General features: G+C 38.2%; 1 protein-coding gene across 4 annotated transcripts in view; it reads left to right on the top strand.

Moving 5' to 3' along the window:
* The window catches only part of pik3r3b (phosphoinositide-3-kinase, regulatory subunit 3b (gamma)), a 527,353-nt gene that overhangs the window by 473,773 nt on the left and 30,900 nt on the right, over positions 1 to 22,680 (top strand). For 2 of the 4 annotated variants that reach the window (XM_080195434.1, XM_080195436.1), the window contains 2 exons: positions 19,006 to 19,117; positions 19,672 to 19,770. In XM_080195434.1, coding sequence (XP_080051560.1) covers positions 19,006 to 19,117; positions 19,672 to 19,770 — 211 coding nt within the window. Of the gene's footprint in view, positions 1 to 2,706; positions 3,124 to 4,390; positions 4,551 to 19,005; positions 19,118 to 19,671; positions 19,771 to 22,680 lie in introns of those variants that run through there. The other 2 variants (XM_080195435.1, XM_080195437.1) reach the window with 2 other exon arrangements.

The raw sequence follows: 22,680 nt of genomic DNA, 5'->3' as shown, positions 1-22,680 counted from the left end.
CTCAGGCTAAAGGGTCATCGTTTAAAACAGAGATGAGGAGGAATTTCTTCAGCCAGAGAGTGGTGAATCTGTGGAACTCTTTGCCACAGAAGGCTGTGGAGGCCAGGTCATTGAGTGTCTTTGATTAATAAGGGGATCAGGGGTGATGCAGAAAAGGCAGGAGAATGGGGATGAGAAAAATATCAGCCATGATTGAATGGCAGAGTAGACTAGATGGGCTGAGTGGCCTAATTCTGCTCCTGTGTCTTATGGTCTTAGTAATATTTCAGGAACAGTTGTGTAGTAAGCAGTTGTTATGCTTGTCAATAGATAGTGTCCAATATGGCAGAGAATTGTGATTCCTATATTCACTTAAGAAATGCTGACTTTGAAGAATTCAAGATTGAGCAGATGATTTTCAAAGGTACTGTGTAAAAGACCATGATTTTCCTTTAATAGTTTGTTCCAATTTGTACCAAGGCTATTCTCCCTTTAGCTTGCAGGAAAGAGGTCAGTATCCTGCTGGATTTTCTTAATGTTATCCTTATGACTCAGGAGTCACAATGCATAATTTTTGAGTCACAATGGATGGTGATCACTGATCGGATACCCCACCTAGTGGATACACTGAGAAATATCAAACTTTAATTTGTGAATCAACTGCAGCTAATTCTGTTTCTAGTTGAATTGAAAGGTGAACGGTACAGACGCACAAAGTTTGCAGGAAAATTGAACCCAGGTTTAAGCTGTTTTTGACCCAGTTTGGATTTAAGCAAATGAGTTGGTTAATGAGAATTAATTTCTTGAGATATTAACACGATTGTAAGTCCTGTATGGAACCTTAGCTCTTCTGGCTTAATACATGCAATAAGTTCAATCGGAGGTTTAGAATCAATATTGCTTAAAAATCATTCATGCCATGTGTAAATTATTTTCTGAATTTTAAAGAACTGCATATTTATTACCACCTTGGCTACTGGTGGGGTTATTTTCCAGTTGTGACAATGCTGAGCTGCAAATTATGTGGTAGCCCGGTTTGTGGGCCTGATGGAAAGGATGCATGATCTAAAGGGCTAAGTTCCCTTTTAGCATATAGTCCTTGACAATGATTGCTATGAAATTTAACCAGCTTCTTATTTCACTGGCCTGTAAAGAAGACAGTTAAACATGTTCTCTGAACTAAACTTTTTTTTGTGGATTTTATTCACATGAAATTTTATTGACTGCACAATGCAAATGATGCTGCAAATCTATATATAGATTAACATTGTACTGGAAGTATTTTGCCAAAGGACGATGCTAATACCAGCAACCACCCCTGTAGAATATTTCAACAAGAACAAACGTGACTCGATTTTCTTTCTCTAAGCAGTTATCATGAGAACTAATTAATATATCCATTTTTTTGTGTGGTGGTGGGGGTGGAGAGATTAAATAAAGCAGTACTGGTAACTAGAATAAAAACAGATTTGCAGCAGTAATAAGTACACAATTATTTCATTTTTGTGATGTGAAAGGGACATCATTTAAAATCTACTTTTTAAATGCTAACATGGATTTGTCAAATTCTCTGTTTTGGCTGAAATCTGTGATTGTTGGGACTGGTGAAGTTGTCAATTGTATTTAAAATCTCTGAAATCTATGACATCAGGTTTTTTGGTAAGAAAAATAGCTCACACAATATGCCAGGTCTGTAAGAAATGTGGTATTTTCTGAGGTGATTGAAATATTCTTGTCTGGTTGAACAAAGGGTTAAGGATGGGTTTGGGGGGGGGGGTGATTGGGGGTTTTTAAAAAAGGTATTTGCAGTCCATTCTTTGTGACTGGCTTCTTGGCAAAAAGAGAAATAAGCTGCTAAAAAAAAGCAGCAAGATTTAATTCTGGGTGTCTGAACACAGATTTGTGGCCCGTCTGGTTTTGAGGTAATTTGTCTGTGTCCTGCCCTCACCTCCCTTTCCCCCCCCTCTTTCTCTCCCTCCCACTGCCACCCCCCAGCAGTCACACAATGGGGCAGGAAGCACACAGAGACAGAGAGAGTGGGGGAGGGGTGGAGGATTCAGTCCCAGTCCCCGCACTCAGCTTCTCGGCCATCTGTTGGTTCCCCCTGGCAGCCGCCAGTTGTTGTTGTAATGCCGGCTTCGCAGCCCTTTGTCCCGCTTGGTAACGGCGCCGGCCAATCAGCGTGCGGCTGTCGGAGCTGCTGGGAGGGGATTGGCTGCGGCTGTGGAGGAGAGGGGGGAGGGGAGACGGGGCGTGGCTTGCCGGTGAAGAGCCTGTGGGAGACAAAGCCGCTTCTCCCCGCCCCCCCCCGGCTCTGCCCACCCCCCCCGGCGCCCCGCTCCTGATTGGCCGGCGAGTGGCCGGCCGTTAGCGGAGCGAGCCGGCTGAGGGCTGTACCACCACATTCTGCTTTGCTGGGAGGGAGGGGAGAGCAGAACAACCCTATCATATGCATGAATGAAAATTTCTCTTCAATCTATCAAGAGAAACGGGTTCTGTCCGTTGGTATTTTGATGGTGCATACTGTACAGAACAGATTGTTGTTTTGAATGGTTCTGTTTTGCCCGAGGAATGTTGTTTCCCCTCGTCCCGCCCCCCCTTTCCTCGGGTTGTCTTTGGTACCTCCCGTTGCTGTGAAAGGTCAGGGGTCATCCCCGCCCCTTTCCCCTCCCCCTCTCGCTTTCCCCACCTCCCCCCTCCCCTCCCCCATCCCCTCCCCCATCCCTCCTCCTCCAGCTGGAACATGAAGCCCAGGCTCTGCTTCCACTGAGCCCACAGTCGTAGAGCTGGTTTCTACGTTCATTCATCCCATGACTGTTAACTGCTTTTTTTTAATTATTATTTTCTCTTTCTTCCCCCCCCCCCCAACTCCTCAACCAGCAGCCTTTAAACTCAGCACTATTATCAACACTAACACAGCAAGGTTTAAGAGCACATCTGAAGCAGGGATTCAGAAATACAGTTTTAAAAAGAAAGTGTAAAGCCGAATGAGAGCATCTTTTTTATATTTAAAAGAAATTATTAATACTGCGTAGACAATGTACAACACAGTTTGGAATATGGACAAATCTGATGCAGACTGGAGAGAAGTGATGATGCCCTATTCAACTGAGCTAATATTCTACATTGAAATGGACCCTCCAGGTAACACAATTCTTAATATTTCACCTAGCTGTCTTTTTATCTTCTCAATCTTTAGCTCCTTAAAGCCTGAGTTTTTTTGGGGTTCCCCCTTCTTCCCTTTTGTGTCTTTTGTGTTTTCACTGATCTAGGTAGAGCTTTTGCAATTTTCTGTCCTATTGTACCCACTTTATTCTTCAGGGCATTGCATTGATTTTATCGTGTATTCCTTGGATAAGCTTTTGACATCTTGGACTTGGGAATCATGGTTGTGCTGACACTCTGTTCCCCCCCCACCCCACTTCTTTTCCCCCCCGAAATGTACAATGTGTACTTTGAAAAAATATATATATCTGCTGTCTGAAAGTTTATAAAGGACTTGAATATTGCATTAATTTTGTGTTGAGAGTCAAGATTATTGTCAAAGGAGTATTTTAGTTGCATTTTTACAATTTTCATTTTTTTTAAAAGAATTCTTTCTAAAACTGGTTTCTGTAGAATGTTAGCGAGCCCTGATGATATAACCAAGAGAGGGAAAGTTTTGCATCCAGGGGAGTTAATGTGAACAGCATAGGCAATAAGAGGATCTCTTTGTAGGCCACATTAGCCCTGCAGACAGAATAAAAAGCAGCTGTTTCTTTGGAAGTAATATTTCTAAAATCTAACATTGGCCTACTTTTTTCTTTTGGACAGGAAAAAGTAAGGGAAAATTGAGACCCTGTCACATTGCACAGATATGAATTTTCGTAGAGATTAATAATTAGGAGTGCTCATTCTAATTACTGTATTCCGAGGGCGTATTTAGAAAAGTGCGAAATAATCATCGTTGACCCTTTGAGTGCTGGGGTTTACTTTTTGGGCCATGTTTGCTCATAGAAATTTTGAGTTAAATATTTAATTTGATTTGTCTCAATGCTGCTGTCAGAAAATCCATTTTTAGGCAGTTTGAGCTGCTATGGCTTAATGTGTAAATTTACAAGAGAATCTGGTCCTCTTGGAGTTAATACTGAAAAGATAAAAGTTTAATATTACCCTTTTTTAAAAAAACTGTGTCCCAGCAGATTAGGAGACAATGGAGAGTGAAGATTTAACCGTTTTCAAATAGGGATGGGGGAATAATGATGGGAGGAGGAGCTTTGCAGATGTTTCATTTTAATATTTATTGAAGAGAAACATGATTCTGCTTGAACTTGGCGTCATTTCTGTTGGAAGCTGGAGTGTGCTTTATGAGCTTTGAATACCTAATCGGTATGTGAACTCGGCACTGCTCTGATCCACTGGCCAGCCTCTTCCCAGCAGAGCACTGCTACACAGACCATGAAATCCTGGTAGCCTGGTGACTTTCTGGATGTGATTGTAATGATAAGAGTTTGGCCAGACTTCCCCCTTCTTCTGGCTGCTGTTCCCTTTGGATCACCGCAGATCGTGTTGCAATGTCTAGGGATTCTTAGGTGAGATTACAGAGGCAACAGCTATTTCTGCAACCAGCCATTTTAACTTTTTATTTTACACTTGGTGAGTTAATGCAGTTGATGTGTTGAGCAATTTTAAAAATAGTTGATGTACATTTTTAAAAGAATGAATTGCTTGGTAACCCCTTCAATGCCAGCTGGTTTGCAGTCTTGTCGCTGGACATTTTATGTCAGCTATCATTTGCAAATATGCCTGTAAAGCTGTAAAAATAGACCTACATGAATGACAATAAGGGGTATGATGTGCTTTTTAAAGAATAAAAGCAATTAAAGCCACAGTACAGTTTAGGAATCGGTGCTGTAATGCTGGCAGGAATATCATTTGTATTCTGAAGATGTACAGCCACCACCGAGTCCTTGCAAATGATGTCACTTGGATTCTGAAGACAATAGCACAGTGAGCAGAACTCCTTGCAAAAGTCAAGACTATTTTACTTTTTATATTTTTCCAGAACTTCTGTGCAAAACTGAAAAGTAACTGCAATTGCAACAGAGTAATTAATGGCCTATTTTTACCCACTATTTTTATTTGCATATGGTTACCAGATGCATAGTGATAGGAATTAACACCACCTATATTACATTTGTTTTTCCAGCCTTCACATCCTAATGGGACTTGGCCATGTACATTATGCAGCTAGGATTACACAGCCACAAAAGAGGCTGGGAGAAGTGGGGGGGGGGGGACATATCTTAGCCCCCTGATAATATCACAGCAGCAAGCCTTCTCGAAACAGCTGAGCTTTGTGCGAATGTTCTGTTAGGGATTGCTTAGCTGTATTACTGCAGTTGATTTGTTAGATTACCAAGTCCTCCATGGAAGGCCACAATGAGAGAAAAAATAGAAATCAGAATATATTGCTAGCACTCTAAATTTCTTCAATCAAATTTTGAAACAAACCTGACTAACAGCTTCTATTTCTGAATTTTTGTTCAAATACACCCTCATTGTGCATGGTAAAACTGAAATACATTTTATTACTAATTTTAAAAAGCATATTTTAATACAAGGAGCATCCTATATTTTATCTGTGAATACTACTGTGGTGACGTAATACAAGCAATGTCATGTTAGCAGCCCTGGTCACACACTAGCTTAACGCCGAACTGTTGACTGTCTCCAAGAATTAATCAATTATGCAATTTGAGCTTTATTTCCACTTGAATATTCATCTATATACTGTTGAATCAAAGGATATTTTACTGTGATTACAGCAGCAGTACTTTCAAATATCCCTTCCAAACAGAAGCTGTTCTAGATATGCAGATCCAGAGGCCTCAGCAGAGTTTGAGTTCCTGTTAATTCAACAGCCAACTGCTTGCCTCATTCATATTTTGGCAAAAAACTGATCTATCCATGAATAAAATGATCCAGGACTCTATACAGATGTCTGTTAGGTGCCCTAAGCCCACTGTTTGAGTTTAGCTGTAACCTTAGCTTGTAACAGTTAGCCAAACTGTTAAAATCTTATTCAATACCAAAGTATTTTGTGACTCTGCAGACTTGCTCTCCATTTACCTTCCTCATGTGTTCCCTTCCTTGCCCACTTTTCAGTTTTCTCAAACTTTGAAAATGCTGATCTAAGGCATAATTGTCCATGTAATTCGAACAAAAGAATGTCAGCTTGGTGGGTGGTGAGAAGTCTGCTTTACTATATGACAGCTGTAGTTTAATGGGACTGCCACTTTTCATGTTTAGAGGGTGGAGCCAAAAAGCAAGAAGCACTATGCCAGGAAAGACCCATCCTCAGAGCAGCTACTGACAAGGGCTCTGTTGGCCTAAGCCTGGCAAATGCTACTTCCATTAGGCATAAACTATCTTGCACTGTGTGGCTGGTACTTGCCCTATGTTCAATCACCTCTTCTGTAGATCTTGAGTCATATTTTGAGACTTTTTGTGTATTGAGTTGGGATCATGATGGGTGTATGATTGACAACTTCCTTTTCATGGAATTGATGTAAGTACCCAGCATTTCTAATATTAATGGTAAAAATGAAAGAATTACAAAGAATTACTTTTTGTTTAAACAAAATGTTATAATTGTGGAAATTTGGGGTTCACATAGGAACAGGCAGTTATTCTGGAGGGACAAAAAAAGAAAATGCTAGAGACATGACCATTTATTCTGCAATGATGCAGACATGGGAGAATCAAATATATATTCTTTTACTAATAAGCACCTTACAGTTACCCAATAACTGAAGCAGTGAACAGAGCTCAGAACAAACCAGATAATGGGATCCAACTTGCTTGTTTACCAAAGAACATCATCTTAGTGCTGGATGCAACATGGCCAAAGGGTATTTGGATTTTTAGAGATATTGGAGTGATGCGATTTTGTATACCATCAACCTAACCTTTGAAGCATTAACTACACTAGTAGTAATGGTAGCTGAGGCAGGCTGAGTTTGCTTTATGAATTATATAGCCCTGCGACTCAACATTTTTAATGCAAGTCAATTTAGAAACTTAAATTGTGTATACATTTCAAATTTTAATAATGCTAATGGTTTTAAATTTGAAGTCAACCTCTTTTAAACTTTATTTTCCATGAGTGATCCTCACTATTTGATAGACTTCTGTGGAGAATGTCAGTAAAAAAGATAGTTACAAAAAAATGGCTAAAAGGCACATGGAAAACCTGTCTTTCATTTTAGTTTTCTGACAATATAAGTGAAATCCTTGGTCCACAGTGTTTTTTTTGCCATGCCTGCACCATTTGGGAAAATACTGCTAAGGATGGCACAGTAGTTGGCACTGCTGCCTCACAGCGCCAAAGACCCGGGTTCAATTCTGGCCTTGGGTGATTGCATGGAGTTTGCAAGTTCTCCCCATATCTGCATGGGTTTCCTGTGGGTGCTCTGGTTTCCTCCCACAATCCAAAGATGTGTAGGTTAGGTGGATTGGCCATGGTAAGAGTGTAGAGTTATGAAGAGAGGGCCTGGGTAAGATACTCTTTCAGAGACTTGATGGGCCAAATGGCCGCCTCCTGCACTGTAGGGATTCTGCAATTCAAGAACACTGGATTTTTATGCTGTGAAAGAGTTGAACGAAAAGCTGGTTTAAGCAGTGTTTTGTATTTTAAATGTTTCCTATGTGCTTTAATTGCAATTTAGTACATACTACCAAACTGAGATAGAAATTATTCAAATGGCTTCCTTCTGTGCTGTATTATTCTGTGAATTTATGCTGTGTTTATTGCATGTCCCATTTGTACTACATTTCCAGCCTTAATCACAAAATTTGAAAGAATAAACATCAGTTGTACCCACATAATTGAGATATTATATTGGGGTTTGCATGAGTATTTGTGATTCATGCCAAACTACATTTATACCAAGTGATAACATTGTTGCAGACATGTAACTGTATTTGTCTAAAGGTAAGACAGAAATTGCATCTTGGTTTTAGGTTAAATTTCTGGCGAGATGAACTGTATCTCTGATGAATTAGGACGTTTGAATCGTATTCCCAAAGAGCAATACTGAAGGATTTTTCTTTTTGCATTGCCAGTAATAGTTATGGGGGAGGGAAGAGGGTTGCAACTATTAAGGCATGTAAAATTGGATTCATCAATTTTTTTTTCCAAATACACTGATTATTTCAAATTGCACTGCAGATGGTTTATCTGAATTGTCTTCATTTTCAGGTGTTCAGCTGCTGGTTATCAAAATCCTCAACAATGGTTCAAAGGGAAATAGTTGGGATAGATTGAACAGTGAGGAAGTGTTGATGGATAGGCCCTGAATAAAGTAAAACCTTGTATCACGCGAAGGGTCATTCAGATTTATCAGAGAAAGTGATTGAATTCCAAACGTTAGCCATGTACAGAATAAAGGATTGGTTTTATCTTTCCTATATTTCCATATGTTTCTTTTATATATGTTAAATGAGAAAGGACTTAATGTGGTGTCCCTGATACCTGCTGATTGCTATAATGCATTTGCACTTTATTACTACTCTCTACGACGTCACAAACATACGATCCTCATGCCACACTCTGATTGGCTAGAACTCTGTCTCCATTCAAAAGGTTAATACTGCCAGGAGCTTCTGATATAGGGCTTAAAGTTCAGCAAATGCCGAGTTCAACCTCATTAGCAAGCATGATACCAAGGAGTGAATCCGGCACACACAAAGGAACTGACAATGCATGAAGTAGATATACTGCACTTAGTAATGCATGCCAATGTCTTATCAGAAACATTTGCAATACATGGTAAGACAGCAAAGATGCAACATTCTGAATATTGAAATAGAGAATGCCAGTTACATTACAAAGAAGTTGGGATTAAAACTTTAAAATGTGTTGTAAATGTAAGCATTAATTGATCAGAAAATAGCTACAGATTTATTTCTATCAAAGTTGAACATTCTTTGGATACTTGGATGCAATTATATGTACATTTTTAAAAAATATAAAATCTGCATTTTTTTTCCTTGAGCTATTTTCCCAGTTTTTTAAAACTGCTTTTCCTAGTTACCAAAGCTGCATGCTTTGCTTGGATAAGAATGTTGCCAAAATAATTATCCCCTCTTCCCAGTGAGTGTTCTTTGTATTAAATACACCACATTATTACAGACCCAAAAAAAAAGATGCTTTGTAAACGGTGTTCTTCCTGATTGTTTTCCAAAATGGCTCTCTCTCCACTTAGTGATGCAATAAACTCAGGGATAGTTTCACATATTTCAGATGAGCTAGACCATTTCCACCCTGTCTCATTTTAGCCAGCATTTTGAAAGCTGTGTTAAAATTAGGTAATCGTGAAATGACGTGATTGCAGGGTTAAACCTCAAAATTACAGTTTGCGGGATTGTTCTGGACGCCATCTCTGGGTGTTCTGAGGAAAATTGACACTATTTCAGATAGTGGGCCTGTCACTCATTTGCCTTCTGAAGTATTTAAACATTTTTATTTCTGTTACTGCAGATGAACTGTTAGAGTATATTTATTTTGAAAGAGCATTGCTGGTTTAAATTGAGCCACTGTTGACATTTGGTGTATTTTTCAAGGTTTGCAGGTATATTTTGACTGACAAACCATCAAGAGCTCTGACCCAAGAATTCACTGAAACATATAGACATTTTATAGTAAATCCTGTTGTATCTTTACTTAAAATGCCAATATTTATGTCAGAATATTTCATACTGCTTCATTCAACATACGCAGCTTTATTTTGGGGCAATAGGTTTAAAGAATATTACATGAGTAGGTGGAATATCTGGGAGTGTGGTGAAGTACGAATCTAACAAATAAAAAATAAATTAGTTAAGTTAGTGACCCCAGGACTTGCACGATATCCTCAATCAAAAGTTTTACCTTGGGGTCAGAACATACTGTTCATTAAATAATGGACTTTACCACATCAGGTGTGGTTGACATTCACTTTTTAAAGAGCTCTCAGGATGTGACTTTTGTAATGACTGCACAAATATGAATGTGCAGAAACCATTTATTTAGAAAAAATTGATGCACTACCATCTTAGGCTGTTCCAAACCCAGTGCATAATAGTAATAGCCCAGGGTATGTTTGCCATAACCAAACTACAACCCCACCTTGCTGACATCAATTACCTATAAACAATGAAAAAGAGCTGTGTAGAATTCAGACACATGGAAGATCATCCATTCCTGAAGTAATCCCCAAGAGGATTGTGGAGGCTTAAGGGGCAGAGTGAAGTTTTACCAAATGGAAAATAGGGGCACATTCTTTTGGATCGTGTGGTCAGTCTGGACAGAGTTTACTTGTCTCATTTGTTTTAGGGTGAAATGTACATTTTGTTTTGTCATTCATGGAGCTAAATTCTATCTAATGAAAGACTTGGAGCAAAGCCAAATTCATCCAACCCACCACTACCACACAGTATCATTTACTCACTTGATGTTTTTAGTGGTTGCAATTTTTGTATGCATTTGATGGTTTGGGACTGGTTGGCTTGTGGCAAATCTGAACTGGTCACTGCCAGTTTAGGAGTTGTATCTGGCTTAAGAATGTGCACATTCTTTAGACTTGGATGCCCCCTTGAAACAACCTTTTGTAGTATATGCAGTTTTTCAATGTAATTTGTGCTGTATAAGTTATTAAAAAAGAAATAACTGAAGGCAGTTAAAGCAAGTGTTGTAAGCAAATCTTGCATCAACATAGTAACATAAGGCCAAGCCTAAGGCTTATGCCCAACTGCACATCTCTCATATCTCTGAAGAAAGGGACATTTGCAAAGCGTATATTCTCTTTTGGAGTAAACTTGATGTTGACGCAAACTGAAAGTTTTCAAAATTTGAATATTTCAAATTGTCCAGTAGCAGTGTTAATCAGTAACATTTGTTGGGCTAACACTGAAGTACCTACCATATTCCTCATTATGAATTCAGTTAAGCGTAGGATTGCAATGATGGGAGCGTGGACGGCATCTTTCAACCCACAGCCATTTGACTGGTGAACTTGCCAAGAGGGTATATATTTTCTTTGTGGTTGTTGGTTTAAAATATTGGACAAGATAGTATTTGCATTTGATAGTCAATATTTCTTTGATAAAGACACTATATTTATACCTAAACATCTACCTTTTTATGCTTGAAGCATTTATAGTTTTAGAATCTTTGTTCCCAATCACGTTATGGTCCATTATCCTCTGCAGCTAAAGAAGTCTACCTGACAAGATACATGGGGCGGGCAGGTGAGAATAAAGGAAAACAAAATGCTGGAGAAACCTAGCTCGTCTGCAGCATCTGTAGAAAGAGAAACAGAGTTAATGTTTCAAAATTGTATGACTTCTAACCAGAGTCGGTGGAAATAATGTTCATTATGCATCAAAAGCTACAATAATGTACTTCTGAATCTTAAATATCCTGATGTTCCATTTATACATTGGGTAGGCAAAAAATAGTTGTTTTATGGCAAATTGACTGAACTCACTTCTGTTGAAAATTAGGATGCAATTATCAAAACATCCTCAAATCAGTCTCAATCCATAATATCTGATTTTCAAATGCCATTTTTTGTTACTTGTAAATCCTGATAGTGATTAAAGGGGATACTTCAGGTTCACCATTGTACCATCCAAAATTTTAATGGTAAAAGTTGTGTGATAATTTTTTTTATTTCTCTTCATTTCTTACAAAGTAGTTCAATCTTAAATAATTGCCAAAGTATTTATCCCAGAATGAAGTTGTGGTCTGTGTCACCTGGTTATGAAGTTGAGAGAACGAATTTGTACAGGATACTTTAGTTTCAATGTAAAGCATAGTTAATTTAAATGAGTTCCTAACTCAATGTCCTCGCATAGCCTTTCTGAAATCTGGGGAAAGGTTGCAATAGGTTTTTAAAAAATTGATAGAAATATATCATAACGGATGACATTACATTGTGGTGAATGACGTAATGGTAGTATGAAGTATCCCATAAAAAGTACATTTTTGTACTCAGCAAGTGATTGTAGGTTAAGAATTTGTAACCATAGCAATTGCCAAATCAGACTAACAGCACAGAGTTCTATTGGACAACATAGTTGGAAAGTAATTATAGTTTTTACATCTGATTATTAAAAGATTTGGTAATTAGATTTTTTTGAAGAAAGCATTATATCATAACGAATGGCAAGTTTTTGAATTGCATTAAGTGTTGTATACAATTTAACGTCTGTTCGATTTTCAGTGAATGTTGCTTAATGTGTTAAGGGATGTTAGATGAGCTTCTCCAAGGTTGAGAGTCGCAATCCAACAAGATGGAAAGTTCAAAATATTAACCTTACAAGACTTTTATATTAACCTAGAGTTTTGACCTGAATTAGCATATTTCCCTTTGTCCTAAATAACTCGTATTTGTGTTTGAATGAACACAAAATTTTAAAAACAGAAAATGGTGGACATGATCAGCAATATTGATTGGCATTTGAAAGAGTGATTGCTTTGGATTGATTTTATTCAATATAATGATAAGAAATAAAACATTAACCTGGATTTCTCTTTTGGATAATGAGCTTTTGTAGCTATTTTACTTTGAGATTCTGTCCCTTTTCTAAACGATAAATAGGGTAGCAAGATATCAGTTCAAAAAATATCCTACTGATAGAACAATGTCAAGTGAATTCTAATTTCTTTGTCCTGCCATAAACCTGAGATGAAGCTTCCTTTGCATTGTAAATGAGATTCAAAATATTGCTGTATTGTAGGGGAAATTATGTCAAGTATTTTGTGATGAGGTGAAATGAATTCAATGTCCTGGGGTAATATTTATCATTTGTACATGGAGAAGCTAATATAGTTTTAAAAGAGAACTTCTGAGTGTTTTTGCCCAACTAATAGGAATGTTTGAGGGATAGGCTGAGGCAAGAATCTGTTCCATATCAAAGCTGTAAGTTTCATGTTTCTCCTGAGCCCACGGTACGTCCAAGGAACTACATCAACAGTCTGTGCTGAGGTAACCAGTCCCAGCTAGTGCAATGATAAAGGTAGTACATTTGGATTCAGAACCTCAACCTGGAGAGCAGAAAATTAGCCAAGTGATGACTGCTGACCTGCGATCCTTGGTAGAAGTGTGTATGGATGTGATTCTCAAAACTAGCTTGGGTTCAGCTGTGATATCTCTGTCATTGAATTGCAAGACATTCATTATCAACACTGCAGCATGATGATTGGCAAGTTTGGGGAAGGACCAAAGCAGGGGTTGAAGAATGGGCTCAAAGAAAATTAATTGGGGAGGGTGGGTGTTCTACAAGAACAAAATTAGAATTTTTTTTTAGTATTGCATTTGACTCAGGTTCTTAATGTGTTGGGCAAAGTATTGTGCCCATTGTTGAGTCTGGCAGTTTCTGATAGAGTAAGACTATTCAGATGAGGCATTTCGACTCAACCTCGGCAGTATGAGGTGTGGTATTTAAGCTTCTGTACCATGCATCCCTGCTACATCTCTTGGTAAAAGTGTCATTAAAATTTTGATTAGTTTTGTTCTATCAATTTTACATGAATTTGATTGTGCCCTTGCCATATTTCATATTGAAGGATAGCTTATCAGCACGAACCAAATTTTGAACCCATATATTTGAGGTTAAAGTGGAACATGCTGAGATAGAAAAGGCATATTTATTGTGCTAAATTTCATAGCCTGGTAGTTCAGGCAATTTTAATGTTTACAATAAGATATCTTGAACATGTTGAGGTTTCCAAAAGGGCCTGTCATCATTCAAATAATGTGCTGAATTGTCTTATTCATGATAATCATCATTTCTTTATTGTTGGCCCCAAAAAAAGCTGCAAAATCACAAGTAGCTTGTACTGTAATGCAATTTCATTTTCATTACATACTGCAAGACTGTTGGCTCGCACAACTGATAGGAAAGTCCCACTGAAAAAATTAGGAAATGTTAATGACACAAATGCTGCTCATACTTGGTAAAACTAAAAGATTAACTTAGAAGATCACGATTATTTTCTTTCTGGATTTCCTTCCAACTCATTCCTTCCACCTCTCATCTTATTTAGATTTGAATATGGACCCCCAATACATGAAGCAAATTCCATTTATTGGGAAATTTCCTAGTTAAATGAAATTTGTAGCAGGAAAGAAATGGTAATGTTTACATCCAATCTGCTATCATACATCTTTCTCTTGATTTGAGATCTCAGACTGCCCCAACCCCCATTCATAAGAAAGTGACGAGATTGCTTTTTACATGACTTGGTGACCTGTTGTCTAGAATGAATTTGGTCAGCTTTTGGATAGCTTGCCTAATGGAATGTTGTGAATGGGGGGCAGACTGAGACCTCAAATCAAGAGAATTTCACAATACATGGAACTTGCTTCATGTATTGGGGGCCCATATTCAAATCTAAATAAGATGAGAGGTGGAAGGAATGAGTTGGAAGGAAACCCAGAAAGAAAATAATCGTGACCTTCTAAGTTAATCTTTTAGTTTTACCAAGTATGAGCAGCATTTGTGTCATTAATTTTTCCCTGATTTTTTTTTCAGTGGGACTTCCCTATTAGTCATGCGAGCCAATAGTCTTGCAGTATGTAATGAAAATAGAACTGCATTACGTACAAGCTACTTGTGATTTTGAAGCTTTTTTTGGGGCCAACAATAAAGAAATGATGGTTATCAGGAATAAGACAATTCGGCACATTATTTGAATGAGGACAGGCCCTTCTGGAAACCTCAACATGTTCAAGCTGTCTTAGGATACGTGATATCCAGGAGTTGTCTAAATCTGAGATGTTATAAAAAAAAGCCTTAGAATATAACAGTGACTCCTATCTCAGTAGAAAAGTACACCATAATGATTTTATGTAACTGGTTTTAGCATTAACTGAGAATTGTATTCTATTTCTGAAATAACCAATGCTTTCCGTTCAGTTGTTTTCAACTGTCATGTGATCAGTGTGAGGAAAATAAATGTCTTCACCGGTCACAGCAAAATAGTTACGTTTCAAGAAAAATTCTGAAGTGCCCAGAATTTGGATCACTTTTTGAGATTCTAAATTTGGTTCCATTTAACCTTTGAACTTCAACATTATATCTAACTTAATTTAACTTTATTAAAATATTTTTCAATGAAGCCATTGAATTGAGTCAACTATAAATTACTTTTTATAGGAACATGAGTTGGCCATTTAGTCCTTTGACTCTGCTCCACCATTCAGTTAATTAGATCATGTTTGATGTATATCTTAACTCCATCAAGCTACATTGGTCCATTAACCATTAACACCTTTTGCCTAACAAAAATCATCTCCCCAAATTGGCAATTATTGATTCCTTTAATTGAGTTATTTGGAAAAGTACAACTCTCGTCTGTGCAACCCATTTTCAATCTAACACCTTTCCCCCCCAGTACCATTCTGGTGAATCTGTGTTGTTTGCTTTATAACCTGGAGTGGCCAGAACTTAATGCACTACCCCAGGTAGGTTCTCATCAGAATTTTGTACATCTGTTCTATAATTTCCATCCTGTGGTATTCCGGTCCGTTTTTGAGATAAAGACCAACATTCCATTCGCCTTTTCAATTATTTTGTACCAGTCTACTAGCCTTTAATGATTTCATGGACTGTTAGATCTCTCTGCTCATCCAGAGTTTCTGCGTTTTCTCCATTTAGAAAATGCTCTAATCATATGTTCAAAGTAGATGACCTTGCACTTGTCACATGATGAACTCCACCTAATAGATTAAGTAAGAGACTGTAAACTATCAATGGCCTTTGCAACTTTTAGTTCCTACATATTCCATTTACTTTGCTGATGGCAGTGAGTTAGGTGACACACTTAGACATATGGTTCCTTCATCCAAGCTATTTATAAATATAGTGAAAATTGCAGACCAATATTAATCCCTGGGGCATGTCACATCCTACCTATTATCCTTACTCTCTGTCTCCTACCTCCTAACGAACTCCTTTTCCAAGTCAGTAGCCTCACAATTTCATGTTTTTACAGGTCTCTGTTTTGTGTGGAGTCTTGTCGAATGACTTCTGGATGTTTGTATAATTATCATCCTTAAGACAAAAAAAAATCAATAAGTTCAACAAAATTCATTAATTCAAATCCCACTAGGAAAATTTTTAAATTCAATTAATGAAATAAAATCTGTAATAAAAATAATTGTGACTCAAACTACTGAATTGTTGTAAAACTCATCTGATGAAAATCTAGCCACCTTTACCTCAATTGGTCTATGTGTGATTCCTGAGCCAACTCTGAAAAGCCTAACAAATCACCCAATTGTATTCAAGAAAATGGCTCACTACTCAAGGGGAAATTAGGAATGGACAACAAATACTGGCCTTACCAGTGATGCTTGCATCCGTGAATGAATATGTAAAAACAATTAGACATGACTTGCCCTTTGCAAATCCATGCTGTCTGTCTCTGACTGGTCAGCTACTGTTTGCTCAAATGCATTAGTACCATCGTTTCTTATAAACTCAAAACTCACGTTAGACTTACAGGCCTGCTTTAATTTCCAAATTTATCTCACTCGTACTTCTGAAATAGTGGAGTATCAATTTACCCAATATAAGGGGACAGTTCCATAACTGAGGCTCAGGACCTTTCAATACCCTAATGCTCTTAGTTAATTTCCTCACCACCTTTTAATACCATCCAATAGAAAATAGCTGGTGTGAGACATTGCCCATCTTTAATCTTGTTAGTTTCCATTTCTTCTTAAATAGCTCTCAATTATCGGCAACGTGATGAAAGATGTCATTGACTCTGCTATTAGGCAGCAGTTGGTCAGCAATTGCCCCTCATTAACACATAGTTTAGGTTCCTTCAGGCCCACTCAGCTCCTGAACCTTGGTGCAAACATGATCAAAGGAGCTAAATTCCAGAGGTAGGAATTGCTGCCTTTGACATCAGGACAGCATTTGACCAAGTGTGCCATTAAGGAGCGAAGGCAAACCTGATGCCAGTATAAAATGGGAAAGTGGTTGGAGCCATTATCTAGCACAAAGGACAAATGGTGTGGTTGTTGGAGGTCAATCATCTCAGCCTCAGGACATTTCTATATGATTTCCTTGGAGTAGTCTCCTAGGCCCAGCCATTTTCAGCTATTTCATTAATAATCTTCCCTCCATTTTAAGATCAGAAATAGAGATGTTCACTGATGCCTGCACAATATTCAGCATCACTCTTGACTTCTCAGATACTGAAGCAGTCTGTGACTACACGTAACAAACCAGAACAACATTCAGATTTGTGCTGATAAGAGGCAAATAACATTTGTGCCCTACGTTGCCAGGCAATGGTCATCTCCAACGACACAGTCTAAAAACCCCCCTTGATATTCAATGAAATTACTATCACTGAATCTCCCACTTTCAACATTACCATTGACCAAAATCTTAATTGGACCAGTCATACAAAAACTGTGGCTATAAGAGCAGGTCGGAAGCTAGGAATCCTCCAGTGAGTAGCTCACCTCCTGACGCTCTAAAGTTTGTTCACCATCTACAAGGCACAAGTCAGGAGTGCAATGAAATACTCTGCACTTGCCTGGATGAGAGTGTAGCTCTAACAATATTCCAGAAGCATGATAACATCCAAAACAAAACAACTCTCATGATTGGTGCCCCATACATCACCTTAAACATTCACTCCCTCAACCATCAATGCACGGCAGTAGCGGTGTATAGCAATCTACAAGATGTCCCAATGTAACTTTAACATCACCTTCCAAACCCTCAACCTCTGACACCTAAAAGGACAAGGCAGCAAGTACATGGGAACATACCATTACCTATAACCTCCCCTCCATGCCATACAACGTCCTGACTTGGGACTGTCTCGCTGTTCCTTCACTGTTGCTGGATCAGAATCCTGAAATTCCCATTCAAACAACATTAGGGTTTACCAATTGCACATAAAGTGGCTTCTCAAGGCAATTGGGGAATAAATGCTAGTGTAGCCAGTAACGTGCACATCCTGTGAAAGAGTTTTTAAAAAATTGTAACAGTATCCTTCATTTTTATTTTTCCCTTATCTTGGGTCATATTGTATTGTTCTGTAATCATTTACTCAAGGCACTGTTTTTATGGCATTTCAAAGCAAGATACAACTTCAAGAAAAAATTAGAAATACAAGAGTAGTTTGTGCCATTATGGAGCTTAAATTAACACTGAAGTTAGTAAACCCTGTGCACAAGACCCTTCTGAAATGGACAGAGTATAACTGATTGCCCTACAGTCCACTGTATATCTAGGCAGTGTAGTAGTTTGTTAGATTCATTTAGGCTTTTCCTCTTGGGGAGGAGAAAATAAATCCAAAGCTGTTTATAGGGAGTCTCCTCAACTCACTCACTTTCCAGAAGCTGATAATGAAAGAATGAGTTTTCTAAGATATATCACCATGTTTGTACATCCACTGCTGGTTACACATGTCAGGAGTGTAGCTGGTGAGGGGAGCTCAGGAAACATTTTATTCAGCAGTAACAGAATCTCAATAGTTTGTCCTTTTTTTTGGTTATATTGAATATTATTTGTTCCTTCCCTCAAGTTAATGTTTTAGGTTGACCGCCATTCATTAGAACTGAGAATAGTAACTTTGTTCTCTCTCCACAGATACTGCCTAACTCGCAGCACCTGAATATTTGCAGTTTTTCTGTTTTCCTTTCTAGATTTCCAGCATTCAGTGTTCTGCTTTTCAACTAGTTCTTCTTCTTTGCAAATATCTGCTACCTTGTTTCTGCTCATTTGAAGCGTCCATTATGGGTCAACTTATCCAAAAATTTCTTACCCACCTTGCAGAGTGCCACATAGATAAATTAATATAATATGAACCTCGCAAACCAATGTTGATGAATAGTAAATCAATACCCAAAGTGTGCGTTACATGTGCTTGTGAGTCTCCATTCAATTCAAACACAATATTTTACCGGGATGAAAAAGAGGACTTCTGAGTTTCTCCTATATTAACTTGTCTCTTTCTGTTGCTTGCAGCTCTTCCTCCAAAGCCACCTAAACCCATGACGTCAATAACTGCCAATGGAATTAAAGATAGTGGAAGCATATCTCTGCAAGATGCCGAGTGGTACTGGGGAGATATCTCTAGGTCAGTATATCATTTGTGCCTAGTGGACTCCTTCATCTGTTGAGATGTAACTGCCAATTTTGCTTAAAACCAATTTATTTGATAATTAAGGACCTCAGCTTAATTCTGCTGCTAAGTTTAACTAACATAACAGCTTAAAATTAGTTTTGTGTATCAGGCAAAATTTCTGTCAGATCAATTGAATCAAGTAATGTGGCTTTAAGGAAGAAGGCCTTTCCTGGCAAGCAGCAATTTTCCTAATGAGCCCATCCATGCAAGATCCAACAGGAAAGCAAAGCTAGTTACCAATAAGAGTTCTCATACTTAGAAATGGAAGGATGAGGAGCTAGAAGGTAAAGTGATGAAACATTATACAAGTGCTAAATACCGTTGGGGTAGCAATGATGCATAATTAATATTTGTATTAAAAAAGCAATCAAAATAGTGTTGCTAGTCTTGTCATGATGTTAATCTCAGAGATTGAGTTTTCAGAGGAGCAGCTTTGCGAGGCGAAAATCGCTTATTCACAATAAATGTCAACAGGCCCAGTCTAATCACCACTTTTTTATTTATAGGGAAGAAGTGAATGACAAGTTGCGTGACATGCCAGATGGTACATTCCTTGTGCGAGATGCTTCCACCAAGATGCAGGGAGATTATACTTTGACCCTCAGGTATGCAATAGGTTAGAATACTGAAATATTTCTTGTCAAAATACTACATCTTTTTCAGTTTATTAAGCAGGGAAAAAATTGTTAATTTCATGAGTATTTTAATATAATTTTAAACTTCTATGTTGATATTTACTAGTTAACCTTTGAACTAAGCATGATATAAGCGATGCAGAAGTAGCTCCCAACTCCACTCCAAGAATTATCCATGCACTAATTTCTTTGCTATTCTTACAGAAACTTGTAGAAACAAATAATAGAAAACAAATGGGAGACAACCTGGTCAAGCTTGGTCTGTCTTGGCATAATGTAACTTGCATGCACCATAATCCTAATCACCACACACAGTTGTCATTTACAGAAACTGGTCCAGCTCCCCTATGAATGTCAGCATTTTCTAACTTCTTCCAGGAGTTGGTGAAAGTTGGTAAAGTGAAATGCTTCCAGCATCTAACTTAATTCTGCATTTTTACAACATACAATTGTATCCCCTGTTCTTATCTTTTTAAGTAGTATACCCACACAAACTGAATCTGACCCTTTCATTATTTTGAAGATTTCAATCCTGTTTCCCAAAATATACTTTTTTTTCCTAGTTCTACCCCCAAACTAGCTACCTCCTCTGAAATAAAAGCAGAAAATGTTGGGAAAACTCAGTGGGTCTGTCAGAATTTGTGGAGAGAGAAACAGAGTTAATGTTTCTAGTCTGTATGACTCCTCTTCAGAGCATTTATTTACTACCTCTGGTCCCTGTTACAGGGCCTCTGTAACCCACAATGTGAGTGTTCCAAAACTGGATTCTTTGTTCCAGATGTGGTTTGACCAAGGTTTTGTTCAGAGAAAGAATAGTACTTTTCTGTCTTTAATTAACCCAATAATACATTCTTGTATCCTATTTGTTTTCTCAATTGCCTTTCATTAGTGGTTGTATACCTTCACTGAATCATTCATTACAAGCATGTGATATTTCTCTTGTTCAGTAAGCTCATACATGCAGCCCTCCATGCTTACACTTCTTCCATCTGTTTTTCGTGTTGCATTTCTCTGGTAGATGTATTTTAATATAGACATGGGTCAGTTCCTTCATTGCATCTAGATCTCATTTTCAATCCTTGTATCTGCTCAAATCTTTTTGTCCTGCATAAACTTGCTGAGAATTTTGCTGATGCCTTTGTCTGATAAAAGCGACGTGAGTTTAAAGTTCTTAAGTTTATTTATTAGTCACAAGTAGGTTTACATTAATACTGCAGTGAGTTACTGTGAAAATCTCCTAGTCACCACACTCTGGGTATACTGAGGGAGCATGGCCCATGCACCTAACCAGCACACCTTTCAGACTGTGGGAGGAAATTGGAACATCTGTAGGAAACCCACACAGACACAGGGAGAACATGCACACTGCACAGACAGTGACCCAAGCCGGAAATCAAACCTGGGTCCTTGGCGCTGTCAGGCAGCAGTGCTAACCATTGTGCCACTGGTGCTTTCCCCAGTACCAATTTCTGTGGAAGTCCATTAGTAACTTTCTCGGCACAAACTACCTTCTGTCTATGCAAGGCAGTCTATCCAGTTCCTTATCTGACCCAGAATCTTCCTGTTAGTCCCACAAACTCTTGTGCAGCACTTCATCAAAAGCTTTTTGAAGGTTCAGTTACATGATATCGACTATGTTGCTGAATAAGTTTACTTATAGTCCTCTGGGATTTCATTAGCATTGGCAATTAATGTGCTAAGCCAACAATGAATTTCATTCCTCCTTCACCCATAAAGTGCTTTCCCACCAATACCTAACACATTCACATTTGGTATGTCTGAACTGAATTCTTTGTACACCTGTGAGAATCAAAGATTGTGCTTGATTTGTATTTTCTTTAATTCATACCAGATTTCAGTTGAATTTGATTTAGTGATAGCTTGTTGTAGGCTGCAGGAGTTTCTATATAATGTAAAGATGTGCTTTACATTATATAGAATGTAATAATCCTATTCAATCTATATATTAGAGTGACGTTCTGTGTCTTGGGCTTGCTAGTGCAGATTATTGGTGTCCTATTGAGTGATTTGAGTCAGTGACACATGATATTATAGGTCATATTTGACTTGCTTTACATTTTAAAAGATCAATGATTAGCCAATCAAAGTGTTTTATTTCTATTATGATCAAATAAGGAAACTTAGTAATGATATGTACATTTTCAAAAATCCACTCTTTGGTCGGACTGCAGAAGTATTTCTTAACACTGATTTTTTTTTTCTTTGAAAAACATAGAACATTACAGCGCAGAACAGGCCCTTCGGCCCACGATGTTGTGCCGACCAGTTAAAAAAACAATGACCCTCTAACCTAAACCAAACCCTTTCCATCCATAAACCTATCCACGGATCTCTTAAACGCCCCCAAACTAGGCGCATCCACAACTGCAGCAGGCAGGGCATTCCAATCCCTCACCACCCTCTGGGTAAAGAACCTACCCCTGACATCCGTCCTATAACTACCACCCCTTAATTTAAAGCTATGCCCCCTCATGCTAGCTTTCTCCATCCGAGGAAAAAGGCTTTCACTGTCCACCCTATCCAAACCTCTGATCATCTTATATGTTTCAATAAGGTCCCCTCGCAGCTGCCTTCTTTCTAATGAAAATGACCTCAAATCCCTCAGTCTCTCCTCATAGGACCTCCCCTCCATACCAGGCAACATCCTGGTAAACCTCCTCTGCACCCTCTCCAAAGCCTCCACATCCTTCCTATAATGTGGGGACCAGAACTGCACACAATACTGCACAAACCACTGTCTGGATTGTTGATGCAGCTGATTACCTGTTCAACACAACATTTTTCTCCCTCAGTTCACTCATGATTAACTTATGATAAAAGTTCAGTGAAATAATACTAAGTACAACTCCTTCTAAGCTT

The sequence above is a fragment of the Carcharhinus amblyrhynchos genome, chromosome 9, assembly GCF_965287045.1.
Source record: "Carcharhinus amblyrhynchos chromosome 9, sCarAmb.v2.hapA, whole genome shotgun sequence".
Taxonomy (NCBI): domain Eukaryota; kingdom Metazoa; phylum Chordata; class Chondrichthyes; order Carcharhiniformes; family Carcharhinidae; genus Carcharhinus; species Carcharhinus amblyrhynchos.
The sequence above is the reverse complement of the archived record's forward strand: the minus strand, read 5'-3'. Positions and strand labels throughout refer to the sequence as shown.